The following is a 19,437-nucleotide window of genomic DNA, read 5'->3' as shown; positions in this document are numbered from 1 at the left end:
AAGTGATGTCAATTTCTTCAACCAGAAGGCTTGAATCATGTCATGGCCAGGTGCTGCCCAGTTCTTCATACGCTGCACTCTGCACTTGATGTCCTCTTTGCTGATGGTGAGTCCTTGCTGAGCCACATATGGCTCTCTTTAAGCCTCTTCAGCCAATTTGCAGGTGTGTTATGAGTAGTCTCTTTCTCCCAGAAGTCCTTCCAGAACTTTGAAGTGCTAGATCGGAGAGGCTCAGACATTGGCCTCTGCAGTTCACCTTTGAACTTGAAATACACTTTAGATGGATTATTGATGAACAGTTTGTTCATTCTCTTGTTATCCCGCTCTTTGTGTACCGCTTCAGTCGTGCCGAGAGTGCTACTAGCTGCTGTTTGGCAGATTCTAGAGCTTCTATTGTGGCTTCCCTTTTTGAACGCTCCAAACTGTGGTTAGATCTCTCACTGAGCCTACTAACTTTCTTGCGCAAGTCCTTGATCTTATTTTGTAGCTTCAGCTGCCAGGATGGAATGGCTTGAAGCCTTGTTGGCAGTGGCTTAATATCCATCTCCTCCAAGATGACGGCTGCTGTACTGTAGATTAAGGCATTAGTCTCACTGATTGATTCAGTTGAGATCGACTCCAGTGCCAAGTTAATGTCTTCTAACAGCTTCTTAGGTATGGCCTTGCTAACTCTTCGTAGTGGTACCCTGCAACCATAATCACTAGCAGCTGACATCTTGTTGATGATATTTTCCGCAAGCTCTCTCACTCTTGGGTCAAGGTCAAAGTGCATGTCTCCTTCAACCTGTGAGTCAACACATGATCGTGTATTTGTGACAGTGTGTCTTGACATGCACTCCTCGTTGGTTGAGGTTACTTGGGTGAACTGTTCCCTAATTTCATCTACCTCAAGTTCCGATATGAGGTGCCGCTTGATTATGTCACTCCTCTGAGCTACAAGTTGCTTAGCGGTTAGTGGCAATTCAGGGCGCATGTTTATCCACAGTTGACACATCCTTTCCATGTAGCCCCACTTTTGAGGTTCACTCATAAAGTAGCACTGCATGAGGCCCGTGTTATCAGTCCGAGTCCATTTCATCTGTTTTGAACCAGTAGCCCATTTTTCACTGCCTTGTCCTGGTTCAGCTACAGGCAGCGCAGACCTTGTTTGACCGGGCGACGTCCGAGCCGGCATGGCTTTGGTTATTGCACTCATCATAGAGGTTGTAGACATTATACAAGCAAGGGTCTTGTCTAAGGACCACCAGAAAAGTGCAGTTGTTGGGGTTTGAACTGGGGACCTAATGATCACGGTCCCGATACCTTACCAACTGCGCTATCTGTCCTGTATATATATATATACATATATATATCTGTCCTGTATATATATATACAGTGTATATATATATATATATATATATATCTGTCCTGTATATATATATACAGTGTATATATATATATATATATACACAAATCTTTGAGACAAATCTACACACACAAATCTTTGAGAAAAGTAGATATGTATTTACATATTTACATATATATGTGTGTATATATGTAGATATGTAGTTATATATTTACATATTTTATATTTACGTATTTATATATGTATGTCATTTCAAAGAAATTAAGTTAAAAATAAAACTCTAAAAGTTGAGTATTTGAAAACTAGATTTTTAGGAGTAGAAACTTTTTATGGCAGCTACAAAGGTGTTTTACACCAAGTATGAAACAGGCTTAATAAAAAATATAACAATCAAAGTTGTTTTCTCTTGAAACTATAGTGAGCAACAAAGAGAAAACAAAAAGTAATTTTCTGTGTTTCAATATTACGAGCAAGTTTGAATTACATCTCAACTCTTGTTTATTGACCCAAACAAATGATGTATTCATAACCTCAGCATCAGAAAAATTGAGCAGCTTTCTTTACCTACCGGACCCACAGAGAAGGTTTATATAATCATGCTAAAAAAGTTGTAATGAGCTAAAAGAGAGAGGGAGGGAGAAGTGGCACCCACACTACTAACTGAAACAAGCTAAGACTAAATTCTTACATAAACAGAAAGTAAATCAAACGTGTGTCATGGTATCAGCTGCGAGTTGTTTGTTGTGAGGTTAAACGTGCACTAATCTGTAAAAGATAATGTAAATATATAAATACACAAAATAGTCAGTAAATAAAATATTGCTACATCTTAATTAACCCGTGACTATCATTCATGTTATAACACGAGTCATCATTGTCAGATATCACAGATGATTAAAGAGAGATTTTAGTAATCTGCTTTTCAACCAGACTGTCATAACTGTAGCTACTTGTGGGTGTTCCTGGACTTCCTCTCACAATGATATTTGTCAATAAATAATGTTTTAGTTTGAATTGGTATACCCAGATCTTCGCACTAGATATGTACCTCATTCTAAGATACACTGTACCCTGGGATTGAAGTCACTAGTGCCTGAACCCGAACTGCTTAGCTTAGCCTGCGCACCTTTCATAGCCTTTGTTTTAAAACTTGTCTAGCGCAAGCTTCAGAGATATAAGTCTGTGATGAATGTAGAAATGCCTTAATATTAGCCACATTCATACACAATAGAGCAGAAATTTATTTTATATTGCTACATGAATGTAAGTCACACAAAAAGCTAAACTTGCTGAAGATACTAGTAAGGTTTTGATGTTAGTTGTTAAACTGTATTCGCCTCAGAACCACCTGTATGGCTCTTGACTCGCGCAAAGAACAGTTTAAAGATGGTTGCCATTTTTTACTTGCAGCTGAAAACATTCAAGGAACTTTCATATGTTGATAACATTGGAACTTCCCTTCATGTTAGTTTTGGTAATGAAAAGTTACTGGATCTTGGAAACTGTAAACAAAATAATATCTGAAGAGATGCAGACTGAAGCTTGTAATAAACCAGCTTGCAATTTTATAAATGAATGAAATGAATGTGAATGAAATGAATAATGAAATGAAAAATGAAAGAATGAATTGTGTACAAAAAAGACCATACAGCAATTGATTAAGCTGAAAAGTTCATCATCTGGCGTAAGGTCACATGATAAAAAATGTAAAAGACGAATACAGATGTTCTGAACCGAAATCAGTGTCAGTCTCAACAGCACTGGTCATGTAGATATCATTGTCAATCTCAGCAGCACTGGTCATATAGAGATCAGTGTCAGTCACAGAAGTACTGGTCATATAGAGATCAGTGTCAGTCTCAACAGCACTGGTCATATGGAGATCAGTGTCAGTCACAGCAGCACTGGTCATATAGAGACCAGTGACAGTCTCAACAGCACTGGTCATATAGAGATCAGTGTCAGTCTCAGCAGCACTGGTCATATAGAGATCAGTGTCAGTCACAGAAGTACTGGTCATATAGAGATCAGTGTCAGTCTCAACAGCACTGGTCATATGGAGATCAGTGTCAGTCTCAGCAGTACTGGCCATATGGAGATCAGTGACAGTCTCAGCAGCACTGGTCATATAGAGATCAGTGTCAGTCACAGCAGTACTGGTCATATAGAGATCAGTGTCAGTCTCAACAGCACTGGTCATATGGAGATCAGTGTCAGTCTCAGCAGCACTGGTCATATGGAGATCAGTGACAGTCTCAGCAGTACTGGTCATATAGAGATCAGTGTCAGTCTCAGCAGCACTGGTCACATAGAGATCAGTGTCAGTCACACCAGCACTGGTCATATGGAGATCAGTGTCAGTCTCAGCAGCACTGGTCATATGGAGATCAGTGACAGTCTCAGCAGTACTGGTCATATAGATATCAGTGTTAGTCTCAGCAGTACTGGTCATATAGATATCAGTGTCAGTCTCAGCAGCACTGGTCATATAGAGATCAGTGACAGTCTCAGCAGCACTGGTCATATAAAGATCAGTGTCAGTCTCAGCAGTACTGGTCATATAGAGATCAGTGTCAGTCTCAGCAGTACTGGTCATATAGAGATCAGTGTCAGTCTCAGCAGTACTGGTCATATAGAGATCAGTGTCAGTCTCAGCAGTACTGGTCATATAGATATCAGTGTTAGTCTCAGCAGTACTGGTCATATAGAGATCAGTGTCAGTCTCAGCAGCACTGGTCATATAGAGATCAGTCTCAGTCTCAGCAGTACTGGTCATATAGAGATCAGTGTCAGTCTCAGCAGTACTGGTCATATAGAGATCAGTGTCAGTCTCAGCAGTACTGGTCATATGGAGATCAGTGTCAGTCTCAGCATCACTGGTCATATAGAGATCAGTATCAGTCTCAGCATCACTGGTCATATAGAGATCAGTGTCAGTCTCAGCAGTACTGGTCATATAGAGATCAGTGTCAGTCTCAGCAGTACTGGTCATATGGAGATCAGTGTCAGTCTCAGCATCACTGGTCATATAGAGATCAGTGACAGTCTCAGCATCACTGGTCATATAGAGATCAGTGTCAGTCTCAGCAGTACTGGTCATATAGAGATCAGTGTCAGTCTCAACAGCACTGGTCATATAGAGATCAGTGTCAGTCTCAGCAGTACTGGTCATAAAGAGATCAGTGACAGTCACAGCAGCACTGGTCATATAGAGATCAGTGTCAGTCTCAGCAGTACTGGTCATATAGAGATCAGTGTCAGTCTCAACAGCACTGGTCACATGGAAATCAGTGTGAGGAAAACTCAGTTTCATGAGAAAACCGGTCTGAGAACTGAATGCATAATTTTCATATTTTATCACTCTGTCATATTATTTAGCCATTTTTCTTACGGGTTGTAGACTACGGAATTCGTAATACGCAATCAACTTGTCAGCTCAACTCTATAACAATGTGTTATTTTGTATTTAACAACCTTAATTCAATCACAGGCTATACTATGAAGTGTCAAAACATTGTTTATGAGAGAAGTTAAAGTGAACAGCGCATTGTATCTCTATCAGTGAAGAGCATGTAATGAGTGCACAGGCTACAGGCATCCCCAATATATGGTCAGCGGCACTGGCTTGCTTCTGCACTGGCTTAGAATCAATGTGCTACATGTACTCGTTTCTTGCTTCACTGTCATACGGTAAAGTATGATTTAAAAACTGAAGTCAACAAGTAGATGATTAACCAAGTCTTCACTTTGACAGTTGCTTAATCATTAACATCACCAATTATAATACGGCACAACTTTGGAAGCAGCCAAAGTCGCAATCTTGCTATTTGTACGGATAAATTTTCTATACCTTATCTCCATGAAACATCTCATCGGCAGAATTTGTGTGATTAAAATACTGTTTTCAAAACTATGCACTTACATCTTCCTACGTTCAAGAAGCTATTATCGCTCTTTGGAAAGTGTCAACCCTTATCCTAAAAATCAGTCAACTTTAAATTCAAGTCTGCCTCTCTCTCTAAGATTATTGTCCTTATCAGTAGTACAAAATGTAACGAAACCCAGAAGGTCTTTCCTGACATGACTTTACAAAAGGGAGCAGTTTGGAAATTAATCAGAAACTCTGCTACGGGGTAGCACAACTCTTTACATAACGAAACAATCTTCTAGTTAAGAATTTCATTTGAATTTACTATTAGCAAGTCAATAACGACGTCTATATGTATAACAAGACAGATATACTATAAACCTCAACAGTGTGATGTAACGACTATAGGAAATCACTAAAGATGACAGTAAGCAGAAGGAATTCCTGTTATTGTGTGCTCAATTTACATGACTTCCAGAAAAGCACTTTACAAATAGATATTATTTTGCCGTTTATATTCATTTGAGGAAGTGCTTTTAATTAACTGACCGAACAAAGCGAGAATATCAAAGGCGCAATAAAAAAAATTTCCAGAAAAAACTACATTGAATATGACAAAGCAAAAATGCAATATGCTATGATGTGACATTCTTCAACAGGTGATTCCCGAGATTGTCCAGTTAGCTATGACAGGGTAAGGCAATGACGAAAATTTTGATGATTTTACAAGAATAAAATGATAATAATAAAATGATTAAAATGATTTTACAACACATTTAATCTGTTGTAAGTTCCGAGAGTAAGAGACATGTATTTGTATGTGATGTTCTTGCAGGAAATGAGACAAGGATCTTCTAAAAGCCATGTGGGCAATATCTATGTGAAATGTTAAAAGTAACTATGCAGGTATACTTACAAGCAAGAAGAGGAAGTGTCATGATATTACATGTACATACAAAATTTGGATGTCTTTAAACATTTGGAAACATAAGCAAGTGGAAGTTTGTTTTGTACTTTTGATAGGCGGCTGTGAGTACATATGTACAGATGATATTCTCTTGCTGCATACAACCGAAATTTTCAATTTTGTAGGACTTTTGATAAGAGCAAGCATGAGATTGGTGCTTTGACTGAATCCAATCCAAAACACAAAGGAATTTTTGCTAGTGAATCCATATTTGTATCCTGCCATTTAAGGATATTAAAATTTTAAAAATAGTTGTTAGATCAAAGGTCATAACCTGAGTCTTGAACAGTTTCAACTCAAGCATTAAATAGGGGTTACAGTTTCCCTTTTTGCCTACGGATCCACTGAGTTGCATTCAAATGGCTCTGTATAACATAGATCCTACACAACTGGTCTACACTTTATATACAACAGGTATATACTTTATATACAACTAGTCTATACTTTATACACAACAGGTCTATAGTTTATATACAAAAGGTCTATACTTTATACACAACAGGTCTATACTTTATACACAGCATGTGTTTACTTTGTACACAACAGGTCTTTACTTTATACACAACTGTTCTATACTTTATACACAACAACAGGTCTATACTTTATATACAACAGGTTTATACTTTATATACAGCAGATCTATACTTTATATACGACAAGTCTATACTTTATACACAAAAAGTCTATACTTTATACACAACAGGTCTATAATTTATACACAACAGGTCTATACTTTATACGCAACAGGTATATACTTTATACACAACAGGTCTATACTTTATATACAACTGGTCTATACTTTATACACAACAAGTCTATACTTTATACACAACAGGTGTATACTTTATGTACAACAAGTCTATACTTTATATGCAACAGGTCTATACTTTATACACAACAGGTCTATACTTTATATACGACTAGTCTATACTTCATATACAGCCGGTCTATACTCTATACACAACAAGTCTATACTTTATACACAACAGGTGTATACTTTATGTACAACAAGTCTATACTTTATATACAACAGGTCTATACTTTATACACAACAGGTCTATACTTTATATACAACAGGTCTATACTATATACACAACAGGTCTGTACTTTATATACAACTGGTCTATACTTTATATACAACTGGTCTATACTCTATACACAACAAGTCTATACTTTATACACAACAGGTGTATACTTTATGTACAACAAGTCTATACTTTATATACAACTGGTCTATACTTTATACACAACAGGTCTATACTTTATATACGACTAGTCTATACTTCATATACAGCTGGTCTATACTTTATACACAACAAGTCTATACTTTATACACAACAGGTCTATACTTTATATACAACAGGTCTATACTATATACACAACAGGTCTGTACTTTATATACAACTGGTCTATACTTTATCTACGACAAGTCTATACTTTATACACAAAAAGTCTATACTTTATACACAACAGGTCTATAATTTATACACAACAGGTCTATACTTTATACACAACAGGTCTATACTTTATATACAACTGGTCTATACTTTATACACAACAAGTCTATACTTTATACACAACAGGTCTATACTTTATACACATCAGGTGTATACTTTATGTACAACAGGTCTATACTTTATATACAACAGGTCTATACTTTATACACAACAGGTCTGTACTTTATATACAACAGGTATATACTTTATATACAACAAGTCTATACTTTATACACATCAGGTGTATACTTTATGTACAACAGGTCTATACTTTATATACAACAGATTTATACTTTATACACAACAGGTATATACTTTATATACAACAAGTCTATACTTTATACACAACAGGTCTACAATTTATACACAACATGTCTATACTTTATACACAACAGGTATATACTTTATATACAACAGGTCTATACTTTATACACAACAGGTCTACAATTTATACACAACATGTCTATACTTTATACACAACAGGTATATACTTTATATATAACAGGTCTATACTTTATACAAGTGCACAAACACACATTTACTATTCTCCTTAAAAATATTATTTTTACATCATTGGTTTGGATTTATTATTTTCATGCAGTCACAGAATCGCCGATCACCTTTTAAAAAACTACAAACTGGACGTTTGTGAAATAAACCTATCTTTAGGTGATAGAAGCAAGTCAGATATGATCATAGTCTTGGTATAGATATGATTACTAACAGTGATACAGATTTATAGAAACCATGCAAAGACAAATCTACAAGTTGACTGGCAAATGTCAAAACTTATTATACAATATTTGAAATAAAACAACTTTAACTTAAAAAAATAGCATGTTGTTTGTTTCCCTAATATTAATATACAGCGTCGAAATCTTGTTTTTAATAAATACCAAATATTACATTCTAATACAAACTATTCCTGTGATAGGATCTTTTTGGTCCATCAACTCTTGTCAGCTAATCAACCAACATTTTGTCATTGAATGACAGAAAAAAGGAAGCAAATTTGACAGCAGGACTCCTACCAGATATATTATAGTCAAATGTATTTTAAAATCCACATTTTTGATATTTTGCCAACAAGGCTTGAGAATATTGAGGTGAATGACCAGCTCAGAAACTTTTGAAGTTCTTAATGGTTTGTTAATTGTCCAATAAGTTAATTACTGTTTTCATAACTTTATGAGTTTTTACATCATATAATTACAGAAGAGCTACTTGATCAACAACACGATTAGTAACTTTAAGTTGAAAAGAGCGAGAAGACATCAGAGTTGTTATCCTTTGACCTTCTACGATAATCTTTGTCAGTATATTTTACTTTCTGCTGTTTTCATTTAGCTCATAGTAAGGTTTGTTGTATTTAATTTGCTGCAGAAAATTATGTCTCTAGTTTACATTTGACGGATCTTTAAAACAGAAACGTACTCTAGTTTTATGAGTAATTTGCACCGTACATTTAAAAAAAGTTTACATTTACTATGTTCATCATTAATAATGATCTTGAAAACTGTGGGTCAGAGTAGAACAACAACTTTGAATAAAAATACACGAAACTTTCTAAAAAGTTAGATAAACAGCAACATTGAGATGTAGTCAAATTAGAGATACTCTTGGAAATCTTTTGTGATATCAGATTTCCATTCAACGGACCAGAACAAACTAGCCATCCAGAATGTGCACAGTCATGGCAGCTCATAGCCGCCGATCTCAATCTCTAGTTTTGCCGGAATATAACCTTTTCAACTTCATGCTTGTTATCAAGTCTTGAGCGTGATTAATCTGTCAAAACAGCCGTTAATCAGCCTGCCGAAATGGATGCTGTCTGTATGCAGATGTTTAGTTATATAACACAAAAATGGTGTTATATAAGGCTCCAAATATCTTTCAAATGTTTTTGATGCATTTGTGAACATTTGTGACCTTTTTTGATAAAAGCCTGAAATCAACAAGACAATTTTTAAGAAACAAGGAAGACTAGAATGTGTATTTAAAGCGTAGATGTCCATTCTTGCGAGCCAAACAGCTTTGTGTTCCGCACTAATAGATCCCTGAATATTCCTAGAAAACATGACTGAGAAACTACAGGTTTACCAGGAAAAGACCAAAGTAATAAATATAAGCGGGTACACTTAAGTATTAAGTACTTGTTATAAAAGCGGCTTTACTCCACCTGTGCACAGTAGTTGAATCACTCGGCATGAGGAAATGCTCTCTTCAAATTTCTGTTGCAAGTTATCATTTTATGGTTTGGCGGCTTTGTCTGCCAAAGCTTATCGAGTTTTATCCGATTGGATATATTTAACAAAAGCCTCATATTAATAACGTTTCTTCTTTACTCAGAACTGATTGCTATTAATAACGCAAGAGTAACCTTTATTACTGTGTTTATAGATTGCTCCAAAATATACTCACCAGCTTTCCCAAAACGGAATACACTCAGAGAAGCTGCAAACATCTCAGTAAGGTTTTGACCAATTAGTAAATCACACTTGAGTTTGTCAGTTTATTGAATACACTGGCCTGGATCATTTAATTTGTAGAAAGTTTTGACATAGAAATGTAACACATTCCATAATGTCACTTATTATAAGATATTCAAAAATATGAATTAGTAATATAACTGTTTATTTTTCACGTATTGACTACTTGTAGATTTCATTTGGTGCATGATTGGAAAATGGGCTAACTTATAACTTTTGTATCTTCCATCTTCCATCTTAATGATCAAAGATAGATCTCACTTTTTGCTTACCGTATATAAAATATGCCTTCATAACTGATCAGAGAGCTTTTGAGTGCATCTAACAAAGCAAAATGTAAAATCTTTCATTTACAACTGGCAGCGGGCAGCGGGTTGATTCTGTGACTAAAATTTGTGAGTCTAAATGAAAAACGAATGAAGTATAAAACATTTTTGGGATCCTCTTGTTTACTAGCAGCCCGTGTCACAGTTGCACATCCTCATCTTCAATCACCAAAGCTACTAGCGTCTAATTCAGTTGTGGAAGTGCCTTGCATTAATGTGTTAGTACTAGAATAGCGGCGCCTTGAGGTTGAAGTAATTGTTAGGCTCTATAATTGGGAAAAGAAGGAAAAATTGGGTCTTGGACTGTTTTGTGTGAGCTTCAAGTCACCAGATGAATCATAGAAATAATTGGTTGGTGTTTGTAACGGTCATTAGCTGCAGTTCCTGCTATCGACCACACCTCCTCTGTACCACCATCCATCAGCAGCTCATCATCTTATGATGTTATATAATTAACAGGCAGGTGGGGTGAATCACCTCAAATGTATAATACAGATATGATGAGCGATTGGTTGGAAGTGTGCGAGGAACCGGGTTATAAAAGGAGGTGCGGTGTTTCATAACCAATACAAAATTGTCTTCGGAATAGCGGAGGCACCCTGAACATAGAATCTATTTAAAAGGTTGTTTACGCAACTCTATGATGAGAGTGCAGAACAGTCTAAACTTAGAAAATTTCTTAACCTGTTTAGCGAAATCACTGGGAATTAGGTTAGGTCATGCAAGCATGAGTTTGACAAACTACAGTAATATATGACAAAAGAGTTGTCTGCTTTTTTCAGAAAAAAAGGGAAAGAGAAAAAATTTTCAGTTTGGTTTGTTCTAACTAGTAATGTGCCATTGTTGTAATTTATCTGTTACTTAATCACTAACCTAATATATGAATTTATTAAAAAATATTCAACATCCATGCAACGAATAGGTTGCAAACTTTCCTGATATCGGCTATAGGGGATGAATTAGTGATAGAGCTGCAGATTGCATACATAATCAGTCATCAAGCTTAAAAATGACTATGTTAGTTTATTTTGTGTTATGTAATAAAGTGATGTGCGAGAAAAACAAAACTCAGAAAAATAGAGTCCCATTCTTGGAGCATACGACTGGAATATATTTAAATGTCAGACCATAGCTGGAAGTCAGTAAGTAGAAACAATAAAAGTGCAATAAATATTTATAGTACAATCATCTCTATGATATAAAATTAAAGGCACACAAAAGGCCAAAAACTAAATCGAAGGTACATACATACCTAGTTAGACAACCATTAATACTTTGTATTTATGTCAACTCCGTTACAAGAACTACTGAAGGAGATAAGATGGAAAACACCAAAATACAAACTCACAGAATAGTGCTCTCTTGCGATAAAAACACAAAAAAATAGAAGCTCACCGGATAGTGCTCTTTCATAAAAACAACATAACCTTCACATATGTCATAAATGGCCGACAAGCAGAGCATAGTGATCATTTGTCAAATCAACACATCATTTTCAGCAGGCTCACCAATAAGTGAGAGAGGGCAAGCTGGAATGTTGAGCTATATTGTATCTGTAACCCAGTTTGCCAAATCTACATGTTCATAGTCAATAGACAGAGTTTGTCTCTATCAGTATAGCAAGTCTCTATCATCTATAACTAGTCTTTATCAGCTATAGATACTAGCTATAGCCCTATCAGCTAAATCTGTAAATAGTCTCTGTCAACTATAGCTAGTCTACATCAGCTAAAGCTAGACTCTGTCAACTATAGCTAGTCTCTATCAGCTAAAGCTAGATTCTGTCATCTATAGCTAATCTACAGCACCACCCGAGCCTTTTTATGGTCCATCAATGGAGCTTTTATTAGCCCCTCGTCTGACAATCTAATCAATCTCTGGTATATTGAAAGAGGCCGGTCACAAGTAAAAAGGTCGGAATGATTAAGCCATAATTAATAGATTCAGGCACTTGTGCCATGACGGGAGATCTCCTCAAATACAAGGAAGTGTGACTAGTACAGCAGTCGCTCCATTAATTATGCATAGAGGGAGATTTAAAAATGAATTAATTATGCTGGTTGTGGAGAAGCGAAGGTACTCAAACTTTTGCTGTGTTTAGAGGCCTTTTTGTATGCTTCAGAATATTTCTTATATTACCGGGACAGCTGAGATGGTAGTAGTGGATTTGCTAGCATGCATTTGTCCCCTTTTCTTCCTAGAAATGCTTAGCATGTTGGTTTTTACTATGCTGGTGTTCTTCTACTGCTGAATCACATGCTAGAATGTAAGCCATCTATCTAAAGGTTGGTGTGAAGAAAGATTACTAGTTTGGGCATAGCAAGGGAGACTGGAAGCCTCAGGTAGAAACCATCACTTGTTCTGAAAATTGCCAGAGGGAGGAATTTAAGGCAGAATATCATTCCAGTTAACACTAGCGAGCGAACTTTCCAGAAAGCGAAGCCCAGGCTATTGCTTGCACTTTAAACTATGAGGACTCTACAGGTCAGCGTACATTGCTACATTAAATTAGTTCAGACTAGGTGGAGCAAATGTGACAAATCTTGTTTTTCTGAGATGTCGAGTTTGATCTTTTTGGCATCGTTGGCCATGATAGCCACTTGTCCAGGCTCGATATCTCTGACTATAGCATCGCTACACAAACCTTCAAGGGGGTACCTATATAAGCGCACATTTGGCTCTGATGTCTTCAGAACAAATTCCGATGACATAATCTTTAGGTGGAACATACCGATTTGTTTAAAGTAGATTTGATCTTGCACCTCATTGGCCCGTTCTTTTCTCTAGGCGGACACTTTGGAAAGCTACAGAGAATTACAAGAATATTATTAATAATTCTTATCAAAATTATTAATTATAAAAATATGATCACTAAACAAAGCTTTGAAGATTGAACTTCGTTGATCAAGTAAACCGGAACAGACATACATGAATAAGAATGGAATGATTTGTGTAAAAACCATCATGAAGAGAACTAAAGCATATGCACAAGCCTGTTTAGCCTGTGGTGCCAATGTCTATTGATGCTGTAAGACATCAACCTCTGTAGTCATCTCCTTAATCATGGTTTTACTTATACTAAGAGATATATGCTTGGTCGATCCAGTTTATTGCTGAGAAATGTTGAATGTCTGAAGGAAACACAATCCTGATCTCCCCTCATACTTATATGGGACCAAACTCAGTAATTTTCAAACAACTGCACAAAAATAAAGCTCGATGTAAAAATTGGGAACTTTGTTAAGGCTGCTTTTGCAATTATACTTTTTTATAAAAACCTCAAAGCATGGACAAACGTTCTTTCAAATTTCACAGACACTTCAACATTCATTTTAAGATTTTAATACATCAGTAAGGCCAGAAGTAATCATATTATAGAGTTAATTTAATACTATTTTATCACTGACTTGAAATTCTTCACAGAAAGCAGCAGAATCTATTTCTGAACTGTTTGTCAGAATGACCTTAATTCACATGGCTTGTTTGCTAGTTATGAGGATTTATGAGTTAATTTTTGGTCCTGCAAAATCAGTTTCTGTGTCAACAAGGAAGTCGCATACATTTTTCTATGAGATTTAGACATAAAAAAGACATCAATCAATTTGCACTGTCAATCATAAATATTCCAGATGCTAATCATCGCGCTGACCGGCAGTCGGTGATGAAAAGTTGCCAAAGTTGTAGACTCAATCATGTTCGCTGCCAAAAACTCATGTTGACTACTTGTAATTTTATGTTAATTTCTCGCATCAGTAGATAGATAGGCCATAGATAAGGGTGATAGCCGATGTTATATAACAAACAGATCAGACTGCCACCGGTGGAATTGTTTACTCTCCATAGCAACTTATTGCACTAAATATGTCAAGAATTTGCTATTCATTCAATCTATATATATACATCTGCAGATTTTATATATCGATTTTAAATGCTTAACGCTTCAAATTATAAATAATTTGAAGCATTAACCTTCTTATATAAGTTGGAACCAACGTAACAACTTATATAAGAAGCTATCTATATAGGCTACTGGTAAAGTACGCCTAGCCTTTGATCCAGCACCGTCTTAAGAAGCTGCCTACATAAGCTACTGGTAAAGCACGCATAGCCTTTGATCCAGCACCGTCTTAAGAAGCTGTCTACATAGGCTACTGGTAAAGCACGCATAGCCTTTGATCCATCACCGTCTTACAATTATTAAACAAAACTATACGCAACTTACTGCATATTTAATGTATCGATCAGAGTGCGTGGGTTTTAAATTATATGAACTAGCGCATCCACATGATTCTCTTAGACTGTCTTGTCAAAGCTCTAAACTCATGTCTGGCCTTTCGCAAGCTTTATGCAACTCTAAACTATTTCTATTTGTCGAACTAGTAATCCTTGAATGACTCAGTATTGTGCAAAAAAACTGTAGGGAGACAAGAAACAACTGAAGCTTCTAGGATCTTGAAAAGCGCACAAGAGTGACAACATTTGAGAGAGAACAGTCTGGAGGCGCCAACAACTGTATAATGTTGCTTTCATTGGTAATGGTCACCAAGTTTTAGACTCCCCTTCACAGCTCTCAAACACTAGCTCATGGATAGTTTGTGGGGTACTTATATCGGGCAAAATGTGATCTTGTATTTAAATTCTGGCGGGCTATGATATAATTACATTAGACGCTATATATTGTCTATATACGCCTACTGAAATATGTTCTTAGTAACAATTAACTTTTTGATTAAAAGTGCTTAATTATGTATTAGTTATTGATAGCCAGCAAAGTGTTTATGAACCATGTATATGTACATTGTAATTTTTTATCAACCCACTCCATTTTCACAATAACCGAATTAAAGAAGAATCAACTAGTCGTGGGTGGATTCTTGGTGACAATAACGGCACCTGATACGGATTTGTCCAATCAGGCCTGTATTCACTGGTTGCAAGTTGGGGCGGCTAATGTTAGGCGACTAGTTATGAACACCTAGGGTGTGGAGGGGGGCGGTGTAAGCCCCCAACAGGTTTCTCTCATGTAGGGCCTCAGCCGGGCCTCTCATGTGAAATTTTAAAAATTTTTATCGCAAAGTATCAACATTTTTCTATTTTTTAAGATTTGTTTTGTTTTAGGTGATGTTACTGACGAGACGTTTTTAAATTAAAATAGGCAAAACTTGACCGCAGTTAAAACGCTCAGAAAAAAGACATCTTTTTCTTTTGAGTGTTTTAACAAAGATCAATTTTGCGGATTTTATTTTAAGTTCATTCTGAGGTTTTTACGCTTTCGATGGGACATGGCCAAGCGGGTGTTTGGTAAAACTTGATATTTTGCAAACCTTTATAAAAGTCGTTAACAAGAATATTTTGCCGCTGATAATGATAATAAGGATGCCGAAGAACTACTAAAAGTTGATGTTTGTCTCTATGGCTTGGAATGAAGTGATAAAAACCGTTTCCGTAGCCGTTGGGCCAATAACTGCTCGAATTAATGATATTGAGGTCGAGTTATCTAAAGCAGTTTATCATTGCGTTGAAACTGACCAAACAAATCCGTTCGAGTTAACCTTGTGTTTGAGATGAAATGTTACATTTTATCCGAGGGTGAGTTATCCGAGTTGGACTGTACTTAGCCATAAAAAATTCCCAAAAAGTTGGGGCGGCTCAGTCGGCCAGCCGCCCCAGGGAATACGGGCCTGTGTCCATTGAGCTAAATCTCTTTAAACAAACATTAATGGTAGGAGATATTTTAAATTAATCTGTAAACAATGCTTTGCATGCAATCTTAGCATTGAAAATTTTCTATTACATACATATGTGAGAAAACATGTGTTGTGTCTATCAAATTCAGTTATATATATAAAGGTTTATAAATCTTCTCATAACATAATTTTTTATATATGTGCAATACTGTTTAGTAATTATGAGGCATAATATAAATTATACTCTTTTAGGAGAGAACTGTTTTTCATAACCAAAATGTTGGCATAGCAAGCAAGGCTTTAAATGTTGCAGTATAACACGGAAAATTATAAATGTTGCAGTATAACACGAAAAACTATAAATGTTGCAGTATAACACGTAAGGCTATAAATGTTGCAGTATAACACAGAAGGCTATAAATGTTGCAGTATAACACGGAAAACTATAAATGTTGCAGTATAACACGAAAAACTATAAATGTTGCAGTATAACACGGAAGGCTATAAATGTTGCAGTATAACACGGAAGACTATAAATGGTGCAGTATAACATGGAAGGCTATATATGTTGCAGTGTAACACGAAAGGATATAAATGTTGCAGTATAACACGAAAGACTATAAGTGTTGCAGTATAACACGGAAGGCTATAAACGTCTCAGTATAACACGAAAGGCTATAAATGTTGCGGTATAACACGGAAGGCTATAAATGTTGTAGTATAACATGGAAGGCTATAAATGTTGCATTGTAACACGAAAGGCTATAAATGTTTCAGTATAACACGAAAGACTGTAAATGTTGCAGTATAACACGAAAGGCTATAAACGTTGCAGTATAACACGGAAGGCTATAAATGTTGTAGTATAACACGGAAGGCTATAAATGTTGCATTGTAACACGAAAGGCTATAAATGTTTCAGTATAACACGAAAGACTGTAAATGTTGCAGTATAACACGAAAGGCTATAAACGTTGCAGTATAACACGGAAGGCTATAAATGTTGTAGTATAACACGGAAGGCTATAAATGTTGCAATGTAACACGAAAGGCTATAAATGTTGCAGTATTACACGGAAGACTATAAATGTTGCAGTATAACACGAAAGACTATAAACGTTGCAGTATAACACGGAAGGCTATAAATGTTGTAGTATAACACGGAAGGCTATAAATGTTGCAATGTAACACGAAAGGCTATAGATTTTGCAGTATAACACGGAAGACTATAAATGTTGCAATATAACACGAAAGACTATAAATGTTGTAGTATAACATGGAAGGCTATAAATGTTGCAGTATAACACGAAAGACTATAAATGTTGCAGTATAACATCGAAGGCTATAAATGTTGCAGTATAACACGGAAGGCTACAAATGTCACAGTATAACACGGAAGGCTATAAATGTCACAATATAACACGGAAGGCTATAAATGTCACAGTATAGCATGGAAGGCTATAAAAGTTGCAAAAAGTTCAACGAATGCAGTCCCAATGAGTAACAACTGTACATACTTCACACAATAACGCTCAAAAGCTTCCTTTTTACTGTTTGCAAAGTTTGAGAAGATTCAGACAGTCACACTACCCTTTCATCGACTGACTTTGCTCCACTCTGCACACCTCATAAATGCTCTGATGCTATCTCCTATAATACTGCTTATAATGCTGAGCAAAGGCATGATAATGATCACTGTGTATTGTTAGACAGGCATTTAACTTCATCTATAGAATACTAAAACAATGCATTGCAAGATATATGGCCTTTTCCGCTTCACATAATAGCTGAGTGCCTCCCGTAAATTTATATGCTAACCTAATTTGACCTTAAGCTGAGGACAGAAGACAAGACATTCAATAAGGGCCAGTGTGCCAAGACTAAAGAGGTAACTAAATTTAGGAACAATGGTCGTGCGAACCGCGTTGGTAATTTAGTTTAATTCTGGTTTCTACATTCTGTACCCTTTCATTTTTTCAGTCTACCTTGAGTGCTCTCCTGTTTCTTGTTTCAAGAGATCAATAGTTTGTCAGTTACAATAGCAAGTACTATAACACTTGTTCATGTAGAACTACTAGTCGGAGTGACATGTCTAGCTTGCATTTAGCACTTTTCTATTTTTTACAATAATTACTTGATGCAGGTGCAGGAATTAGAGTATTGCACAATTTTCCAAGTTTTCACAATAATAAGGAGAGTTTAGAAAGCACCTTCTCGACACTTCAGTATCCGAACTCATACCTTAAGGTGCTGCATAATAGCCAACAAGATCGAGTGCACTTTCAGGTTTCCTACCCATACCCTAAAGGGGTAAGTACGACCTACCCTAAAGAGGTAAGTATGATGAAACGCCACAGAAATATCCAGTACACGATAAGCATTTGTTTGGTCTAATGCGCGTCTATAAGCTTGGAGTTATCTTTTTCCGTATGTGACTGACACAGCATTCACTCTATCAAAGATTCTCGAGCGAATCCAATAAAACACTTTTAACATATATCGATCACATTTGTTGTAAGGTAAGCTTTCTGATATCGTAACCTACAAACATTGAAATATTTAAAAGAATTTTAGGCCATGAATTTAGATATTTACAGTTATTGTACCCTACTCAATTTGGTTACGGTGTACCATCATGTATCTCAAGTAAGATAAAACTGTCGCATTTCTCTTAAAATTATGTGTATGACTGTATACAATTGGAATCTGGAAATCTGACACATAGCCAATCATCTACCTTTTACATGTAGGAAATTTAAATGCCTCCATAACTGAAAATTTATGAAAGAAGATGAAGAGCTAACAATCGGAGGTTGAGAGTCGAGAGTTGAGGATTAAAGGCTGAGACTTGAAAATTGAAGGGCGGGAGTTTATGCCTGGGAGCGGAGGTTTGAGGATTGAGAGGGTCATGAGTTAGAGATTGAAGGGTCGACCGTTGATTGTCTACTGTCAGCTGTCAGCTGTCGACTATCGACTAATTACTGCCAGCTGTCGACAATCGACAGTCGAAATTCGACTGTTAACTGTTACGTGTTGAAGCGTAATAGCTGAAGGTATAAAATGAAAGGAAGAGGGATGCGGGGGTGAGGAGCCTGGATGAGGTCTTTTTTAATTATAATAAAAGTTCTTCAACAAACAGAAACTGTTTCTGCAGAGTCATGATGATTTTTAAAGTGGCCACTGTGGAAATGTATGCTATCCAATAAAATGATAGATCACTTAATTGGTATCTCTTATTTATATAACTTTGTGCTTTTGT

General features: G+C 36.2%; 1 protein-coding gene across 1 annotated transcript; it reads right to left on the bottom strand.

The window, feature by feature from the left end:
* Positions 1 to 3,035: 3,035 nt before the first annotated feature.
* Positions 3,036 to 4,658, bottom strand: LOC137396325 (serine-aspartate repeat-containing protein F-like). The gene has a single exon (XM_068082587.1). The coding sequence runs from the start codon at positions 4,656 to 4,658 to the stop codon at positions 3,036 to 3,038; it is 1,623 nt and encodes a 540-aa protein (XP_067938688.1).
* Positions 4,659 to 19,437: the final 14,779 nt, after the last annotated feature.

Source organism: Watersipora subatra, chromosome 1, assembly GCF_963576615.1.
Source record: "Watersipora subatra chromosome 1, tzWatSuba1.1, whole genome shotgun sequence".
In the NCBI taxonomy this organism is placed as follows: Eukaryota; Metazoa; Bryozoa; class Gymnolaemata; order Cheilostomatida; family Watersiporidae; genus Watersipora; species Watersipora subatra.
This window is presented reverse-complemented; position numbering and strand designations above follow the sequence as displayed.